This window comes from Leiobunum rupestre, chromosome 4, assembly GCF_980474605.1.
Source record: "Leiobunum rupestre chromosome 4, qqLeiRupe1.1.hap1, whole genome shotgun sequence".
NCBI lineage: Eukaryota > Metazoa > Arthropoda > Arachnida > Opiliones > Sclerosomatidae > Leiobunum > Leiobunum rupestre.
The window spans coordinates 27,576,714-27,595,964 of NC_143387.1; the positions used below are offsets into that span (position 1 = coordinate 27,576,714).

The window sequence follows — 19,251 nt, forward strand, 5'->3', positions numbered from 1 at the left end:
ATTAGTATACCACTGTGTTTCACTATGTAATATTTCTATATCCTCTACCGTAAACTGAACTCCTTTTACAATTAAACTATCTATGTTGGTTTCACTGTCATCTAATAATCTAGGTTTCTTACCAATAGATCTGCTTATAGTTGAAACTGCCCGACGTTTATTTACATTAATTATTTCCTGAATAGGCTTTGGTTTAGCTGTATTTCTGCTTCTGGTCGAACCTTTTTTTGGTCTCCCCCTGGGGTTTTGAACTATAGGTATTTTTAATTAATCTCTCTTGGATTGTAAGTGTGCGGCATTTGCTAAACCCAGAGGACAGTCTTAAGACTGTCCTCTGGGATTATAAAATCTGATTGTGAAACTTCATTCCTCTGACTTTCTACTACTATGTTACCAATTGTCTGTTGGGTTTCTAAACGGTTATCTACCATATTGTGGGGTTCTAAAATGTTATCTACCATATTGTGGGGTTCTAAAAGGTTATCTACCATATTGTGGGGTTCTAAAAGGTTATCTACCATATTGTGGGGTTCTAAAAGGTTATCTACCATATTGTGGGGTTCTAAAAGGTTATCTACCATATTGTGGGGTTCTAAAAGGTTATTAACTGTAGATAGGGTTTCTAAAAGGTTATCAACTGTAGATAGGGTTTCTAAAAGGTTATCAACTGTAGATAGGGTCTCTAATTCAACTGTAGTTTGGGGTTATCAAGTGTATAGTTATCTAGTCTATGCTGTTTTTCTTATGTACTACCTATTGCTTGTCCTGTTCCATAGTCAATTGAACTATATTCCTCGAGTAAATAACTATCTACATTCCAAACTACATGGTTGTCAAAACCCCCCTGATAGCATTCATCGTGCTCTATTACAGAATTCTCTTCGCTCTCTAAATCCTTACCCTCCTCATCACAATCACTCCCACCATTATCTAAAGCTAGGTATGGTATGTCCTTATTTAGTTCTAAAGCTGTTTTAAGTTTCAAAAGTAGATCGAAAGTTTCAGAGTATTGTTTCATACCAGATCGAGAAGCTAAATTATGTATTTCATTAATAATAGGTTTTAATTTACTGAATTTTTCATTTTGTCCAAGTACTATATTCTTTCTAATTTTAGCAGGTTTCTTTGAAACGGAATAGATTGGGAAACTACTGTTATTTAATGCACTGCTAGTATTACTGTTATTGTTTTGCCATCTCTTACCAATGAGGTTTTCAGTAAACTCGGCCATTCCTAAATGTTTCCGAGCAAAAAATATATGCCTACATGGTAGCTGATTTTGATTATTAAATGAGCATGAGCATTCGTCTATCTGATTGGTCAATGTATATTCAACCCCCTTTTTACTTTTAACTGTAATTGGTTCATTGTTTTCGTGTAATGTGTAAGAATCAGCTGAATTTCCTGACTCTAACTGTTTAAAAACCATTCGCGCAACTTCAGCTGAACAGCATGCCGCAATTTGTTTGTGAACAGTACTCTGTATATACCTAACATCTATAAATTTCTTAGTCTCCCTATAATTTTGATAACTTATGTCATCCTCAATGGCTTTGGTAAATTTAATTAAATCTTTAACTGTCTGTTCTAGCTTATTAGTGGACTTAAGAATTAGTTTTAATTTTTGATTATGACTCTCTAACCTATTATTAGTGTTATTACCCAAGTTTGGTTTGTCTTGACGAAATGCGTGAGCCCAATTTTCCTTGCAACTATCCCAATTCCTTAAAAAATATGAAAAAAAATCTTCGCTGGCAATCTCTTTTAAGCTACTTTTATGTTTGTCATAATTTTCTTTTTCACGTGCCATTAACGTACCCTCAAGATGTGTGATTAAGTTTTTCCTATCTTTATGATTACCTTGACTAACCCTTTCCTTAAAGACCTTTTTGAAATGCCAAGAACAAAGATTAATTGTGGCTGCAGGAAAATGTTCTAAAACTACAGCTTTTTCTATTTGACATTTATCTAAAACTACTATTTTCGTGCCTGTTGCAGTAAATGGGTTATTTTTCACAAAAATTGATATACATTCCCCAATAAACTCTGTATTTTCCTGCCTAACAAAAAAATAGGCGACTGGCCTGCCTTTTGTAGATTGATCTTCACATAGTAAGACATACAGGGGATATCCTTCTACATTAACTTTATACGTGCCATCCATAAATAGAATATCATGAGACTGTTCACACAAATCGCGCATGCTTTTAGTCTGAATTATTAAACTTCTAAAATTCCCATCATCGTCCATATTTACTTCCCTCAAATCATTTTCTCCCAAGTCTTTCCCAAGTATGTCTATTAATATTTGGCCCTTACTTCTACCATTATTTTCTATGTTAGTTTTTAACTGTTTATGATTATAAATATCTTTCCTAAGTATATGTTTTCCACTATCTTTATTTAAACGCTCTTGAATAACTCTAACGGGAACCTTTGATTCTAACATATCATTTACTTTTTCTACTTCCTCTGCATTTAATTTTCTTTGCTTAGGGTTAAACTTAAACGATGTTTCATCTACAACGTGATTATGTTCTAAGCAAGCTGTATTAATGTAATATTTTTTATCTGCTCTGTGAGAAATGTTTATTTTCATAGGACAACCAGTGGAATTAAAGGTTTGATGCGGTCTAACACCGGTACTTTTACTAACAAGATTCTTCTCATCTCTCCAGTTGACGCATTTATAAGTTACTTTATCACACTCTCCCCCTTTCATAGTACTACGTACTTTTGATATTGAATGATAATTCTTTTTAGCCCACTCATCTAGCACAGTTTTAAGGCTATCTATTGTTTCAAAACAGGCACCCCTATATATAACCGAATCTTCAACACCACCTCCCCCATATAATGTAAAATTATTCTCTAAACTACAAGATCTCACTGTTTCACTAACTATGCAATCTGACGAAAACACTGGATAAGCTAAACTATCTGATGGAAACATAAAGCAACCCCGGCACTGAGAATAGAAGTAATAACAAATTACTGGCAGAAGAAAACCCACAACCGAAAGGTAGCTGAAAGAGATTAAAACCAAAAATATTAGTAAACCCAAAAGTGTAAGTACTTGCCAAAAAGAAGCAAAATCCAATCCGCAGGAAGGCGTTGATGCAGGGACTGTCCCACTGGCAGGCAACGGCTGAGGAGGTGCTGTGGCAGCGACTGTCCCTCTCTGAGAACCACTGGCAGGCACCGAACGGGGAGGTGCTGTGGCAGCGACTAACCTACTACAGGGACCACTGGCAGGCAACGAAAGAGAAGGTGCTGTTAAAGGGACTGACCTTTTACAGAGACCGCTGGAAGGCAACAGACGAGGAGGTGCTGTGGCAGCGACTATCCCTCTCTGAGAACCACTGGCAGGCAACGACCGAGGAGGTGCTGTGGCAGCGACTAACCTTCTACGGGGACCACTGGCAGGCAAAGAACGAGGAGGTGCTGTTGCAGGGACTGTCCCTCTCTGAGAACCACTGGCAGGCAACGAACGAGGAGGTACTGTTGCCGACACTTGACCTTGAGGAGAAAGTGCTAAAAGAGGAAAAAAACGGGAGCCATAAGGGCTCGCTAGGGGAAGAGAACTGGACACACCACGGGGCTTGGACGAACGAACAGGTACAACTGACCAAGAGTCAGCGTACTTAGGAGAGAACTGACACGGAGGCTTAGGTTTAGGAGCAAGGGATACAGAAGCAGATGCTACCCGCTTAGAACGAGTAGACCTACTTGGGGGAGACGACACAAGACGTGGAAAGGGAGACAAAATTGACATGGGCAGGGGCCCATGCCAAGGAGAACAAGCAACGCCAGGAACGACCAGAGACTCCGCAACGCCAGGAACGACCAGAGACTCCGCAACGCCAGGAACGACCAGAGACTCCGCAACGCCAGGAACGACCAGAGACTCCGCAACGCCAGGAACGACCAGAGACTCCGCAACGCTACAAGAAATACATGACTCGGCAATAGCCGGTACAGGATTACGTAGAATGGGTCCAAGGATGGCAGGTCCCATGTACCTAAAGGTAATATTAAGCCGTGGAAGCTCAACATTCTCCCTACGCACACAGTGCTGCCAAGCTTGTTGGCATGTTCCCTCCATTACCAGGAGAGAACCCGCATTCAGCAATACATTGACACCAGAAGCACTTTTACCAATAGAACGTAGTTGAAAGGTTCTACTTACCTCAAAGGAGAGTGATGCAATGGTACTGTGGACACCACGCTCGTCGTCTGAATGCCATCCTACCGAGTCACCTCCATTCCTGTAGAGGTTGATGACAGCAGCATTGAATGAGACGCCAAGGCATTTTTCAACCAGAACCTTAAGGGAAAGCAATCCTTCTGGCCAAGAGTTATCAGCTTCATGATGAACCTTCCCATACCCATAGGGAAAGGAACCCCTATAGGCAACTCGACGAGGAACAGGCAAATGCAGCGAAAAATCTGCATTGAATTCTATAGACAACAGTCTAAAAAAAGAAGAAGCTTCATTAGTCTCCATGAAATCAGGGTCCCATAGGACTGATGCTGGGGACATTCCTTTGGGAACGACCAAGGAAGTCCTACCAGGAACCAGCCCCCTGGGAGCAAGATGAGGACCAAGACAAAAAGCAGGCATATCTAATAAAAGCTAACTCCTACGCTCAAAATCCCAAACTAAACTCCTACGCTCAAAATCCCAAACTAAACTCCTACGCTCAAAATCCCAAACTAAACTCCTACGCTCAAAATCCCAAACTAAACTCCTACGCTCAAAATCCCAAACTAAACTCCTACGCTCAAAATCCCAAACTACACTCCTACACTCAAAATCCCAAACTACACTCCTACGCTCAAAATCCCAAACTACACTCCTACGCTCAAAATCCCAAACTACACTCCTACGCTCAAAATCCCAAACTACACTCCTACGCTCAAAATCACTAACTACACTCCTACGCTCAAAATCACTAACTACACTCCTACGCTCAAAATCACTAACTACACTCCTACGCTCAAAATCACTAACTAAACTTCTACACTACTATAAACGCAGTGCAAAAAAGCTCCAAAAACGCAGTGCAAAAAAGCACCAAAAAACTCCTTAGGCCAAAGTTGGAATAAATCTGAAAGATAAAAATTTGAATCATTAGAAACTACAGATGTTACAAGAATTATTTATTAAATAAAAGTTTTCAAAAACATAAATTTTAGGAAATTACTTAAGTTTTATAAGAAATGGTATTAAGCAATACGTTTTAAAACCAGTAAAAAATTATATATAGACAATATTTTAACTATAAATGAAGGAAGCATGAAATACTCTTTCGAAAATCGCGAAAATGAAGTAGAGTTACCGAGTTTTGGAACTACGGTAACGACTGGTCGTTAATGAGACCGATTTCAATGTTTTAAAAGGCAGAGTAACTAACCTAACTAGCCAAATCAGTTGAAAATTGGCTTAACAATCACGAAAGAAGGAAAACAAAACTGTTAAGGGGAAGAATGCTATTAAAACGGAGCGATTTACAAGAGGATTTAAAACGACCAAGTTGTTCGGTTCAAGGAAGAAAAAATTGCGGAGTGAAAATTAGCCTAAGTTGTAACTAGGAGTAGTAAACACAACACCCCTACCACTGTTTACTACTCCTAGGTTGTAAAGGGGACGGATATATTTGTTGTAAAACGTAGTACGTAAAGGACCTAGGGAGAGTAAATTATAATTAAATGCCGTTTTAATTTGACTACACGTGTCATGGGTGAAAGTGAACATTTGTCGTTCGAATAACGGGTTTCATTTGGTATTGTAGCGAGTTTATACGGATTTAAAAGGAATAAATAACATCCAAGTTAAAAATCACAATTCTGATTACGCAATAAAACATTCGAGAGTAAATTATAATTAAATGGCCGAATTAAAAGTTGAAGGGTTGAATTTATTAATTTTAAAACAAAAGAGATTAAAGGGTGTAAAAGGGCATATAGTATTATATAGAATTATAATTAAATACCCTAGTTTTAATTCGAATACACGTGGCGTGGGTTCCGCGCAAAGTAAACATTTGAATAAGCCGTTAGAAGAACGAGTTTTTAGCTTTGATACCGTAGCGAATTTAATGGATTTAAAGTACCGTAAATTAGAATTTAAATTTCTTTGTTTCGATTCAACTACACTGCGCCTCCTTACGCGATTGGTTAGACTTATTAATAATTATTAATCATGTAAAAGGGCATAGGCATAATAAAGGATGTAATTAGTAAATCAGAATTAAACGTCCTTTGTTTAATTCGAATACACGTGGCGTGGGTTCTGCGGAAATTAATAGTTTGGATTTATTCATTTTAAAACTACAAGGAGTTTTAAATATAAATAATTAAGGATGTAAAATGGCATAGACATAATAAAGGATGAAATTAGTAAATTATAATTAAACGTCTTTTGTTTAATTCGAATATATTACACGTGGCGTGAGTTCCGCGGAAATTAATCGTTTGGATTTATTCATTTTAAAACTACAAGGAGTTTTAAATATAAATAATTAAGGATGTAAAAAGGCATAGACATAATAAAGGATGAATTTAGTAAATTATAATTAAACGTCCTTTGTTTAATTCGAATATATTACACGTGGCGTGAGTTCCGCGGAAATTAATCGTTTGGATTTAATTATTTTTAACTCCTTGTGAGTTAAAATAATACCTACATTATACAACCTAAGCTTACAGGCTATTTTAAAGTACTTATAAAAATTTAAAAGGGAATGGTATTAAAATATACATAGTTAAAAAAACCATTGTTAGAGAAGATTAAAAAATATACGTCTAACTTACTCAAATTCGGTCAAGAGAAGACAGAAACGTGGAAAAATATTTTTAAAGAAACGGCCAAACAATTAGAATTGAAAGAAGTTATTTCATTGGTCAATGCAAGGTCACGTGGTTGGGACTGTGAACGTAGCATACGAGCTAGATCCACGGGGTGTGGATGCAGCAAATTGACTACGCTCACGGGGTGTGGACGCAGAAAGTTGGCTACGTTCACGGGGTGTGAATCTAGACTCGGCCCTAAGTAAATGTTTGGTCTTTGTTGCAGACTTTTAGGTATTTTTCCCAAACTTATGACTGTTACCAGAGATGTTACGTACTTTACCTAGCCCCTCAAAATATAAGAGAAAGCGAAGCATAGTCATAATTTATTATAATCCTTGTTATTGATTGTCAAACATAGTGGCTTAAAGTATATTTCAGTTTTCATAAATTTTATTTTGAATTTTATTTAGTTTGCACTGAACAATGTTAGTATTAATATTTTCCCAAGAACAAAACAGACTAATCAGAATCTGACCATCCTATAGTAAAAACATTATTGACCACTTTTGGCCAAATTAGCCGCTAAATTCACTTTTGTCCAGGCCAGAATTTCCACTATTTTCCACACTATTGGCCACTCGGATTTTTCCACTGTAGAACACTGCAAAGTGGGCTCGAGATTTTGGGTGCCTTTTGTTTTAAATTAGGATGCTGAAATTGCTTCTCATGTTTAAGGCGTATTTATCCTATCACACTATGGAACAGAACATCTCTGTGGACAGTTACCAAAATCTCATTCTAAGTAATCCAAAAATCCATACCCTAAAAAGGCTAAGTTCTGTTCCCTTGGTCCAGATGCTTTGATTTATAATATCTATTTATCATAGCAACAATTTTAAATTTAATTAAATATTTTGATAGAGTTACGATGAATGGAATACAAAATTATGGCAATATATTTACCCTGTAATTCAATTTATTATGTTTAAATAGCATCTGGAGATGTCATAAGAAATCAGTTCGTGTCGGGTGATGGCTCAAATCCAGTTGAATCACTTAAACAGCTTCAAGAAATCTTTCGTGGAAAAGTAGACAGTGATGTTGTTCAACTTGTTTTTTCTGAATGTGGTTTCAATGGTAATAAATATTTCGTGGCTATTTCTTTGTGTTTGAATATGTTAAAATTAAAATATTAAATGTTTTACAGTGGAGCAAGCCTTAGAGTCCTTATTTACTCTTACAACGGAAAATGAAAAATGCGATAGTTCTTGCGCTAGTGGTCTTCCTCTTTATTCCGAGATTAGACCAAATGCTCTGTATAATTGTGGACAAAGCATATCTACCGAATCAGTTTACTCTGTGCCTTTGCAGCCTTCCAAGTCATTTTCTTCAACAAATAAAATTAATAAGCGTTTAAGTGATTTTGCAGCTAGCCGATCTAGTTGGCAAGGCATTTCAAATTCGTCCGACTCTTCAGCAAATGACTCTGATTTTTCCGATCCCATATCAAGGAAAAATTCTCGTGATCTCAGGCACAGATACATAGCTGATGTTATTTGCCATAAACCTGATACAATTGGTAGCATTAAGAAACTGGAAGAACCTAGCAGATCGCTAATTAGTAGTAATAACTATGAAAATATCCCTTGCATCAGACCAGTTGTTAGTGCTACTAGTAATAATGTTGTAAAAGCCTCAAACTCGTCAAATGACTATGAAACCTTATATCCTGTAACTATGGCCCAGCCTACTTACGCAAATACAAACCTGCCAACTAATCCTTTTGTTGAAGCAATAACTTTGATCAATCAAAATAAGAAAATAATGATAATTTTAAGAGGGTTACCTGGAAGTGGCAAAACTACTTTAGCCAAAAATCTTGTCCACAATGGAATTATACTTAGTACAGATGATTACTTTTGCCAGCAAGGCAATTATTTTTTTGAACCTGCCAAATTACCTGAAGCTCACAGCTGGAATAAAGACCGAACTTTAGCCGCTCTGAAGGATGGAATATCACCCATTATAATTGATAACACAAACACCGAGTCCTGGGAAATGTTGCCATACATATCATTAGGAATGAAAAATAACTTCATTGTTAAAATATTGGAACCTGAGACTTCGTGGAAGTTTAAAGTGTCCGAGCTTGTTCGTAGAAATCGACATAATGTCGCAAAAGAAACCATTACTAAAATGCTTGAACGTTACGAGCATGGCCTTACAGTAGATGATGTGATAAATCACAGACATCCAACCTACAAGCCTACTATTCCCTTGGAAAACTCAGTTAAACAGCCAACAAATTCTATTCTGGACCTTGTTAATCCCGTAAAATCTGGAGAGACCATTCTAAATGGTCCCGTTGATGATTCACCTAACAAAATCTTACCAATTTCTGAAGATGGAGTGTTAGGAACAAAATCAAAATCCGTTAGCATGACAAGCATTATGGCAGCTGCTCCAGATTCGCAGTCTGTATCATCAGCGTCTGTTAGACTGGATTTAGAGGACTTAATGGCCTTAGCTCAGCTTGACAGTGAAGATTCACAAAGCGCTAGTCGGAGAACATCAGCGAGTTCTAGCCAAGATGCTTCAGGTTGGGAATGTGATGAAGAGTTTACTTGGACAAATGATGAAGCGCAGGCAATTGCCGAAACTTATGGCCACTACTTAAGAGATGATATACCTGAAGAAAATGAATCTGACGATTTAAATTGTGACTTTGCTGAGACCAACGATCCCTCAGTGTCTGCTTTAAAGAAGCTACCTACAATTGGTATGGAAAATAGTAGTGAAAAAATAAAGGAATGGCTATCAAAAGATTTTATTAAAAAACAAGAAACAAGTCCCATAACTGCTGACACTATGTGTGAGTTGAGTGAAAATATTGAGACCAATGTTATAGCTAATTCTTTCACGGCTAATGAACTATGTAAAAAGGAAAAGAATGGGTCGGAATGGGAAGTTTTAGAAGTGGGTGATTGGAGTAGCAGTAGCGATCTTTTAGAGGAAAGTGATGCACCCAAGCCTCAAAGAAAGAGGAAAAACTCCAAAAGTTCAATTCCCAAAATATTTAATATTGAAGAGAATACTCGAAAAGTTATATCAGTTGATAATGAATCTCAAACAATACCCGAAGATTTTGCTCTTTTGCAGAAGGTCTGTTTGAGTGTTCAAATGTCGGATAATACTTTAATTGTACTTAAAGCGAATGCCATTAGTAATACACCGAAGGTGGATCTTGAATATACCACTAATTTGGTACGACAACCAGTTATGTTTGATAAAAGCACCCTGACTGATCATTTTGAAGAATTAGAGAAGGAAGGAAAAATTAATCTTTTATCCACCATGTTTCCATCAGTAATGCAGAATGACTTGGAATATATTTTGGAAAAATGTTTTGGAGATCATAACTGGGCTATTAATAGTCTTTTGGATTTTGGTCATGAGTATAATGATCCAAATGTAAAACCGCCTACTCTCGAGCTACTCATCAATGAAGAAATCAAGGAAAATGACATGGCAGAGACTGACAATTTTGAGTGTGAACGCGAAATTAAACCTCCTTCTAGTCCCGAGACTACACCCACAAGTGGAAGTGACGAAGGCATAGGAACTGATACAGAAATTTCAAAACCATCTCCATCCCCAAATAAATGTACTGCTGATCCAAATAATGTCACTTTGGTATTGTCCATGGATCCTATATTTGCTATGCAATTGGAAGAAATGTTTGGACCCGTTATTCAAAATTCTAGTAATTCTGAACCTAATTCTGGTCAGGCAAATATTCGTCTTGATATTGAAGGTGCTCGAACAATTCATAATTTATGGAAGAAATCTGTTTTTAAGGATAAATTAAGTAAGGTTGAAAACTTTTTCTAAATTGCCATAAACACCTTTAATTTCTAATAACTTTTGTAGATGAGAGTGTTCCTAGTTTGATTCCTCAAAATCATAATTCCTCTGGAACTGATGTTATGTTGTTGAAAGATATAATGGCTCTAGAATTAGAGATGTCCAAAAAAAGAGAGGAAATTGATAAACAACGTATAGCAAATGGAGAGGACTTGGCCACAAGAATGAAAAGACAAAAGCTGTATAATCTTTTCCCGGGTGTAGATCCAACAGCTTTAGATGATATTTTTGATTCAAATAAGTATGTTAATTATACTTTAATTTGGGGCTGCAGCTTCTACCCTCCTCCGAATGCTGTGAGTGCGAGGGTATAAAAAAGCCTAGTAGACCATTTTATAAAGAAAAAAGTATTATCTCTATCTGACTTGATATTGTGCAGCTTTTTTCTGCCTGCAGCCTAATCCCCCAAAATTATGTAATTATTTTGCGTCTACATATTAGTTTTTGATTATTTTTGCTTACTTTTTTAGCTATAGCCTTCCTCAATCATTAGCTGTTTTGGAGGAAATTTTAGGTCATGGTCCAAATGGGTCTCCACTTTTTAGCGCAGATGTTGCTAAACAAGCTGAAGATGAGCTTATGGAACAAGCCCTGGCAGAAAGCCGCCAAGAATTATGCTTCGTTAGTTTAATGACTCATAGCTTCATTAGTTCTTGATTAATTTAGTATCTGTAAGATTTAATTTTCATCTAGATGGAGGATGATTGGCTCAGTTGGGTAGCTGTAGAAGAATTTGAAGATCCAGAGTTAAAGAAGCTTCAAACAAATCTTTTTCGAAATACTGGTTATGATGACCTACGAATGGAAGCCAACACTTATCACCAGTTACGAATGGAATGCTTCAAAAAGGGGCAAGAAGCGTATAACAGAGGCATGAAAACAGTAGCTTCTTTCTACTCTCAACAAGTGAGGGCAAATCTTTACATCTCATTAAATTGAAAAAAAAAATTAATTATATTTTTATAGGGACATATGCACACTCAAAAACTTAAAGAGGCTAATAGGCGAGCTTCTAATAAAATTCTTGAAATTCGAAATGCTCACCATGACCCAAACGTTTTGGATTTACATGGACTTCATCGGGATGAAGCTATAATTGCTTTGAATTCATTTATAAATAATAAGAAGGAAGAATTGAAAAGCTCACAGTTGAATAAAATGGTTTTATTCATAATTACTGGACGTGGAATACACAGCACCAATAACCAACCCAAAGTAAAACCTGTTGTGGAAGATTTTCTCATACGTGGACAATTCAGGTAAGAAATGCTTCTGCTAATTTGTAATATTTTCCATTTACTATCTTAATGTTTGGCAATTGCCATTTAAGATATTTATAAAACTAGGTTTAGATTTTTACATATAGAAAAACAACCCTATCTTATGCCATGACCTTTGCCTATTAAAGTATTAATATAAATTGGATTATTTTGCCATTGACTTAATATTTTGTGAAATGGAGGGGGTCACGGTAATGTTGTGTATACGTTTGATGTCAAGTAACAAATTTTGATAATGTAAATTTGAATCTATATTTCTAGAGTAAAGTTAAAGCTAGCTTAACCCAATTTAAAGGGAGTATAACCTTAGCAGTGAAGGTCTAGACAGGTGGTTGGTATTACTCTACTGTCCAAATCCACCCTGTAGAATTATGTGGCCATGAAGTTAAGATCTATTTTGTAGTATTCTAAATATGGTTTGGGAACTTTATTTTTAAGGTTTGTCATTTTTTGTTTTAGGTTTGAATCTGTTCATGATGGATTGTTTAAAGTTATTATTTCATAGTCAAATTTGCTATGTATTTTTAAAATGTATAGATATAGATAAGTATTAAATTTTATTGTAGTTAGAAAAAAAATTTTATGATGGTCATCATCCATGTTAATTTGATATCACTTATCATGGCACCCCTTAATTTTATAATAAGAACGATAATCTTGTATCCATTGTTCAGAGGCATAATTATATTTTAACCTAGAGATTGTTCATAAGATAATACAAATTTTATACAAAATCGACATGCTAGTTTTGTACAAACTATTTTGATAAGACCAAATGTCAAAATTTTTTAGAGAACAATCTAAATACCATTTCATTATAGAGCCAAGTTTTAAGATTTTGAAGCCTTGTATACTTTGCAAAAGCAAAATTAAGTATTGTTTTTAATCACTTGCAAGTGGCTATCTAGGAGAGTTTTGACATGAATGTATCTAGTCTTTTAATTAAGAAATGTGCCTTCAAATAATGAAATAATTCATTTTAAAGCTTTAACATTCTTTGCTCGTTATAATGCAATCATTGTCAATGAACAGATTATTTTTTAAATTTCAATATGTCAAAAAGTATTAAATCTTAATTTAATCAGGTTTTATTTCCTCAATTTTAACTAGTTTCTTTATTGCTTTTGTTAACTTTTTTTTAAATAATAATGGTGACTGGATTGAAACACCTTCAGTAATTTTTACTTATAATCTATATTGTTATCCTCTTCCTCAATACATCTGTTAATAAAAATTTTATAATGAGTTTGTAACTTTGTAAATAATAAATAGGATTGACTTACTCGCAGCTGTTTTCATCAAAATATGTTCCAGTTGAGCATTCCTTAATAATTGGGCATTCGCATTTGCATTTGTTTCTGTTCACTGTTTTAGGTCTTGGACACATGCGTGGTAGTAACTTGCAGCGACATTTGCAAGCTTGTTCGTCAAAATTCTGAAATAAACTTTACATGTAATAAAAATTATATGCTGCCATATTTAAAAATAATTTTATACTTGATATTGTTTGCAATCTTTTTCTGTCATGTCACATTTGCAGGCACATTTTAAGTGTTTTTCAACATCAATCATTTTGCACTGACTAATTTCTCCTGTGCTTATAACTGAAACCTTAATTGTTTTTTTTAATAATTATTTTAATTTATTTTTGAATTTCAAACATACCGCAACTTTCACAGTTGTGGTGTTTGTGGCAACACATTTTTGAGTCGGCATAGAACAGGATGAGCTACATCGCTCAATCGCAATGCAGCGTGGAATTTGAAGAGTACTTCCTGAGTGATCACCATTAATCATGGGTAACTCCACCATTGTTTTAGTAGGACCTGATTGGCAGATACAGGCGGAATTAACATTATATAGTTTCTCTAACTGGCACTCTTTATCTGAAATTATAATTCAAGACAATTTTTAACTATAGATTCTTACATACTCTCACAAAAAATCGTAATAATACATATTACTAAATCGTTTCTGACGGTTCAGCTCTTCACTGAATGCCTCCAAATGAAAATCATCTCCATAATCCTCCTTCATAGCATTAAGGTAATCTTTTATGAAATCTTCATAATCCTTTGCTGACTATTATTATAAAATAACTTTATTGAGCTTCTACACCAAGTACAAAAATAATTGTTAATGTAATGAAACATATTACAATATTATGTAGCTCATGTTTTATTAGATTTGATTCGTTACTGCATGAAATATACAGAGCTAAAATCAGTATCACATTAAAGAACATTTTGCAAGTTGAGAAATATAATTAAATGGTTCTAATGTGTCATCCTGTTTTATACAAAAATTCTTTACTTCCTTTTTGAAATAATTCCCTGGAATGTAAGACAGGAAGCATCCTTTTTCCTTCTGTTTAAATTTACATCTGTATACCAAATTTTTATTTAATTCTAAGAATGTTGTACAAGCAGAAAAAATTAACTTTTTATTGTTTATGAGGTAAATACACAACTGAAGTAAATTTTTTATATATATTTACAACTCGAGAAAATGTTTTGTTATAAAATTTATATATATACAATATAATTTGATAATTTAATGCAAATAATTAAATCAACCAGGATATTCTAAAAACAATTTCAAATAGGGATAACTGTACTGTAATATTAAAATTTTACAGCTATTACTTTTAAGAAGTGAACTTCAACATGCATAGATAAATAGGAATGTAGATTGTCACTTAACTATGTAATTTGTCACACATTCAGCTGCGATATATCTTAAGTCAAATGTATTGTTTTGCATATATTTTATTACTTTGGTTTTGTTTAGAGCAGTGAAAATAAAATGTCACTAAATGTATTTAAATAAAATAAATTTAGCTGCCAAGATTAAAAAAACCTTATCACCCGTCTTTTAAAATGTGACATTTTCCCAAATTACAAATTGAATAGAAAATATATTTTGCAGCCTAAATATAAAACTTCAATTAATTTTTTTTTGAACAAATTTGCTTTTTTTTACAAAATTTAATAAGCCTAGTTAAAAAATATAAAAAAAAACCAACAAAAATTATGATTAAACACTAACAGTACTACATACTAAAAGTTCAGTTAAACATTTTAGAATAAGCCTTCTTTTCTTTCGCTTTATATGCTTGAATTTCGCCTTTAACAGCTGCCAGTTCCGCAATTATAGCTAAGAATAACAAGTTTCAATATTTCAACTCCGATTAAAAAATGTCGTTAAACGAAACTCACCTTTATTATTAGGTGATAAATTGAGAGCTTCTTGTAAACTTTTCTAATAAAAGAAGTGCAAAACTTTATTTAGGTTAATGTCTCCAGAAACTGATGTCGCCAGTCAATTATATTATATCTTAAGACTGAATTTTTGGTGCATACAATAATTTCAAATGGAATACCATTTTTGATAATTTGGCCTGAATGTATTGCAACATACAATAATTTTGATATTTGTTATTTTTCTCAACCATATTTAATTGTTATTAACAATATGGGCTTCATATTTGAAATGGCTTGAAGCAAGTTTAGAATCTTCAATTAGAATAAGTTAGAATATAACATATTCAGTATAAGTTCGATAGATTCAAATTTTAAGAGGCATTTTCCCTAACATGAACAGGACGTTTCCAGTTATAGAATTGTTGGGATAGTACTTATATCTCACACCAGGGGTTTGGACAATTGTAGATTATGACATGTGAGGCACCAAGGGGCGCCTTAAGATGTCTGAGATCACTGAGAGTAATACAACAATATCAGTCGTACAATCATAATAAAACCTTAAATAACTATGATATGATAATCTATTTACATAGATAGTCTATTTACATTGTCATACTACTCTCAGTGATCTCCGATATCTTAAGGCACCCGTTGGTGCCTCACGCGTTATTTTATAAAATTATCCAAACCCCTGGTATGAGATATAAGTACTATCCCAACAATGTAAATAGATTATCATATCGTAGTTATTAAAGGTTTTTATTATGATAGTACGACTTATAAATAAACATACAACAAGAATCGTGCCTTTGTAATTTTCCCCACTCTTTAACTGGTGAGATCAGTCTGATGCGTGCACTTCTCTTCATCCAATGCACAGAGTAAACCACTCACATAGAGTGGGAGACTATTAGGGAAACTTGTTAACACTTTTCGTACGCTAAGTCTTGTTTTTGAGGCGTGAAATAAAGTTTATGTACAATATCTGGATAAAAAGTAAGTTTATACTCTAAAAAATTTAAAAACTATACCATCGCTCTTTGGACTATATTTATTCACGCCTCGAAAACAAGTTGGCCCATTCGGAAAATTGTTTCATGCACTTCCATAGGGCCTTCCACTCTATGTGAGTGGTTTACTCTGTGCATTGGATGAAGAGAAGTGCACGCATCAGACTAATCTCACCAGTTAAAGAGTATGATCCAATGTTTGAAAGAAAGACTAGTCTCAATGGGGAAGGTTTTACTGTTGCTGTGACTGTTGTCACTCCCCCTCTCTCACGGAGAGTAAAGAGGACATTTTTGAGATATGGCTAGAAAGGGGGGCGTGAAAGCAGTAAGGCAGGGTGGCTAGCACTTTTGCCTCGCAAGCAAGAAGAGCTGGGTTTGATCTCAGCTTGTGGCACTGATAGAAATCTCAGAACTCCTTCTGCGTTGAGTTTGCAAGACCAACGGTCAAAGAGCTTTTCCCCCCCAACTTCTTTGGTGCTGTTTGCTCAAGGGGCATGAAGGGCTTTGCCACAACCTTCGTTAAAATAGTAACCTGGCCACCCGATTTAAACGCATTAAAAGTCGCTAGCCATGCAGTGACATTTCAGGCCCTGGGGCCCTTCTAACTGAAATTTTCAAGGGAAGGGGGGTGAAGGGTAAGGCGATTGGCCCCTAAAAGGCATGCTAGGCCCTTTTTCGCTGGGCTCCAGGGATTATGCCCCCCCCCCCCCCCCCTGAATAGCCTAGCTTATTATTATAAAAGTGGGGGACGCATAGTGAAAATGGCTCTCATAGCTATTGCTATCTTCAGCTATCATTGGATTTTCAAAACCTGTCAATGCTGATTTAGATTTGTAATGCCAACTGTGTCGGGATCCAGATACTTACTAAACTTCTTTCATAGTCACGTTTCCCATGGTAGGCTTGGCCCCTCCTAAACAATGCTTTAGGATTCTTTGGCTCTATATCTAATGCCTGTTAAAATATTTAGAGAATATAAGAAATAATAACCCAAAATAAATTTAAAATATAAATAAGAACCTCATCACAATCATCTAAAGCGGAATCGTATTGCTTCATTTTCAGTTTGCAAGCTGCGCTGTGAGATTAGAAAATAATTTAATATTTTTTTAACACAAATATGAACAAAATATAGAATTAACCTATTTAAAATGCAAGGTAAAACAGCTGTTAGGACGTTTCTCTCTACTTCTGGTGATAATTCATTATTTTCGTGCAGTTTATTTAAATACCTATTTGTTTTTTAAAATTAAGTCAGTTTTGTAATAAAATTATTTATTCTTTCAATATTACCTAAGACCTTTTTTGTACTTCCCACAAGCAGTTAAATATTCTTCTTTTTTAAAGAAGATATTTCCTGCAGCTTTAATCTTCTCTGCTACTTGCATAATTAAGTCAGGCTTCAAGGACCATTTAAATATTAATTATTAAGCATTAAACTAAACAAGGATATATTACATTGGAAAAATCTATATCAGTATCATCAGGATAAAGTGGATAAACATCTTCCGTGCCATCATTGTCAACCAAACCAAAGTCTTCTCCAGGCTGAAACTGGCCACAATTATATATTCTAATTGTCTGTAAAGGTATGTTTATATTTATTAAGAAAAAGTTCCACTTGAAACTAAATACAATTTGTTTTTGTACTTGAAAAGGTTTGTCATTGCTGTCTGTCTGGACACTTTCTAATGACTGAATTATACCAAACCCTTTTTTAACCATTCCAAAAACTACATGTTTATTATCAAGATGGGCTGTTGGAACAGTAGTTATGAAAAACTGCGAGCCATTTGTATTTGTTCCTGCATTGGCCATGCTGAGTAAACCAGGTTTATCATGCTGTTTACAAAACACTGATTAGGACTCAAACTATAAGGACCAAAATAACAATATTTATAACACCTTTAACTCAAAATTTTCATCTTCAAATTTTTCTCCATAAATGCTTTCACCCCCTGTGCCATCGCCATTAACAAAATCACCTCCCTGGACCATGAAATTGCGTATCACTAGTAAAGTATTAGGAACCATTAAGTATTGTTATTTTTACTTAATAATGTTTTTGTCAAACCCCTGTGTAATGTGCATCCCAAGTATGACAGAGGTATCCCTGTTTTTCCAATTCCCTTTTCACCAGTACAGAGACAACGAAAATTTTCTGCTGTTTTGGGTGTGACATCTTGGAACAATTCAAAAACAACTCTACCAGCTAAAATATATTGGGTTACAAGTAATTGAAATGAAATGTGGCTTTGAAATAAATGTAATAACCTTTTTCTTCGCCAATTTCTATGTCAAAAAATACGTGAGGATTTCCATTTATTGGTGCTTCCATGTTGAAAAAAAAGTGCAAAAAGTATACTTTTCTGGAAAATCCTATTTTTCTTCTACAGAAACCTCCACTAAGTAACTATTATTAGTTTTCCGCTCGGTACCAAAACAAATTAATAACCAAATTACCCTGATTATCGCCTTTAGACCCGAGCGGCGAGTTTAAGAACTAGTGGAGTTGTTATGGCGACGTTAAATCTTTGAATTTTGATGTCATAAGTTTATATTAATTAAAGTGTGACGGTTTTACTGAGAGCCATGCCTGTTTTACTGAAAGCCATTTCTATACGCAACCATGGATTAGATTATAATCCATGACGCAAGCGAAACGAGTTTGTGGCCAGACTTGGAATTAGCGGGAGTCTTGGGGCCAATGGCTCTTAATAAAAATCAGTTGGCTCTTGAAATAAATCATTCGAACGGGGGTTGCGGGCCACCGGGGCTCTCAATTTAATTAAAAAATATTTATTAAACATTTTACGGAAATTTCTGGAACATATTGATTTGTACGCCGTTTTTGAAACTCTGTTTTCCTACCCTATACGAGAGCGGGATCTAGCGTTACAAATGATTATGTGTGATATTATAATATACTTGTTTGTTTTAAAGTTAATAAATGTTATGTAAGTAACGTAACCAATTTTTATTTTCCTATTTTCCCTACCTAATTTTAATTTTTTCCCCCCTAATCCCCCCCCCACC

At 35.0% G+C, this 19,251-nt stretch overlaps 4 protein-coding genes across 8 annotated transcripts in view; 1 reads left to right on the forward strand and 3 right to left on the reverse strand.

The window, feature by feature from the left end:
• The window catches only part of LOC149947345 (NEDD4-binding protein 2-like), a 30,541-nt gene extending 17,159 nt beyond the window's left edge, over window positions 1–13,382 (forward strand). The window contains exons 1-8 of one of the 3 annotated variants that reach the window (XM_090172516.1): window positions 6,846–7,086; window positions 7,789–7,932; window positions 8,003–10,663; window positions 10,726–10,960; window positions 11,190–11,340; window positions 11,413–11,625; window positions 11,686–11,978; window positions 12,459–13,382. In XM_090172516.1, coding sequence (XP_090028642.1) covers window positions 7,059–7,086; window positions 7,789–7,932; window positions 8,003–10,663; window positions 10,726–10,960; window positions 11,190–11,340; window positions 11,413–11,625; window positions 11,686–11,978; window positions 12,459–12,504 — 3,771 coding nt within the window. In that variant the 5' untranslated portion in view covers window positions 6,846–7,058 and the 3' untranslated portion in view covers window positions 12,505–13,382. Of the gene's footprint in view, window positions 1–6,845; window positions 7,087–7,365; window positions 7,598–7,788; window positions 7,933–8,002; window positions 10,664–10,725; window positions 10,961–11,189; window positions 11,341–11,412; window positions 11,626–11,685; window positions 11,979–12,458 lie in introns of those variants that run through there. The other 2 variants (XM_090172514.1, XM_090172515.1) reach the window with 2 other exon arrangements.
• On the reverse strand, window positions 711–4,624 carry LOC149947346 (uncharacterized). Its single transcript, XM_090173121.1, has one exon. It carries the CDS (start codon window positions 4,622–4,624, stop codon window positions 743–745), a length of 3,882 nt encoding a protein of 1,293 aa, XP_090029247.1. The 3' UTR covers window positions 711–742.
• LOC149947347 (uncharacterized) lies at window positions 13,024–14,242 on the reverse strand. 2 transcript variants are annotated; one of them, XM_090172518.1, is made up of 6 exons: window positions 14,151–14,242; window positions 13,957–14,077; window positions 13,665–13,885; window positions 13,497–13,610; window positions 13,283–13,434; window positions 13,024–13,220 (listed from the first exon to the last, which is right to left on the reverse strand). In XM_090172518.1, the coding sequence occupies exons 3-6, from the start codon at window positions 13,809–13,811 to the stop codon at window positions 13,181–13,183; spliced, it is 453 nt and encodes a 150-aa protein (XP_090028644.1). In that variant the 5' UTR covers window positions 13,812–13,885; window positions 13,957–14,077; window positions 14,151–14,242; the 3' UTR covers window positions 13,024–13,180. The 2 variants fall into 2 exon arrangements, with proteins under 2 accessions (XP_090028644.1, XP_090028645.1); XM_090172519.1 differs by lacking the exons at window positions 13,957–14,077; window positions 14,151–14,242 and having other exon boundaries at window positions 13,497–13,591; window positions 13,665–13,775.
• Window positions 14,243–14,493: 251 nt separating this feature from the next.
• LOC149947348 (peptidyl-prolyl cis-trans isomerase D-like) lies at window positions 14,494–18,650 on the reverse strand. 2 transcript variants are annotated; one of them, XM_090171952.1, is made up of 11 exons: window positions 18,490–18,650; window positions 18,290–18,427; window positions 18,121–18,227; window positions 17,851–18,057; window positions 17,674–17,796; window positions 17,509–17,615; window positions 17,358–17,447; window positions 17,236–17,293; window positions 17,083–17,169; window positions 15,218–15,260; window positions 14,494–15,155 (listed from the first exon to the last, which is right to left on the reverse strand). In XM_090171952.1, the coding sequence occupies exons 1-11, from the start codon at window positions 18,551–18,553 to the stop codon at window positions 15,067–15,069; spliced, it is 1,113 nt and encodes a 370-aa protein (XP_090028078.1). In that variant the 5' UTR covers window positions 18,554–18,650; the 3' UTR covers window positions 14,494–15,066. The 2 variants fall into 2 exon arrangements, with proteins under 2 accessions (XP_090028078.1, XP_090028079.1); XM_090171953.1 differs by having other exon boundaries at window positions 14,496–15,155; window positions 17,866–18,057.
• Window positions 18,651–19,251: the final 601 nt, after the last annotated feature.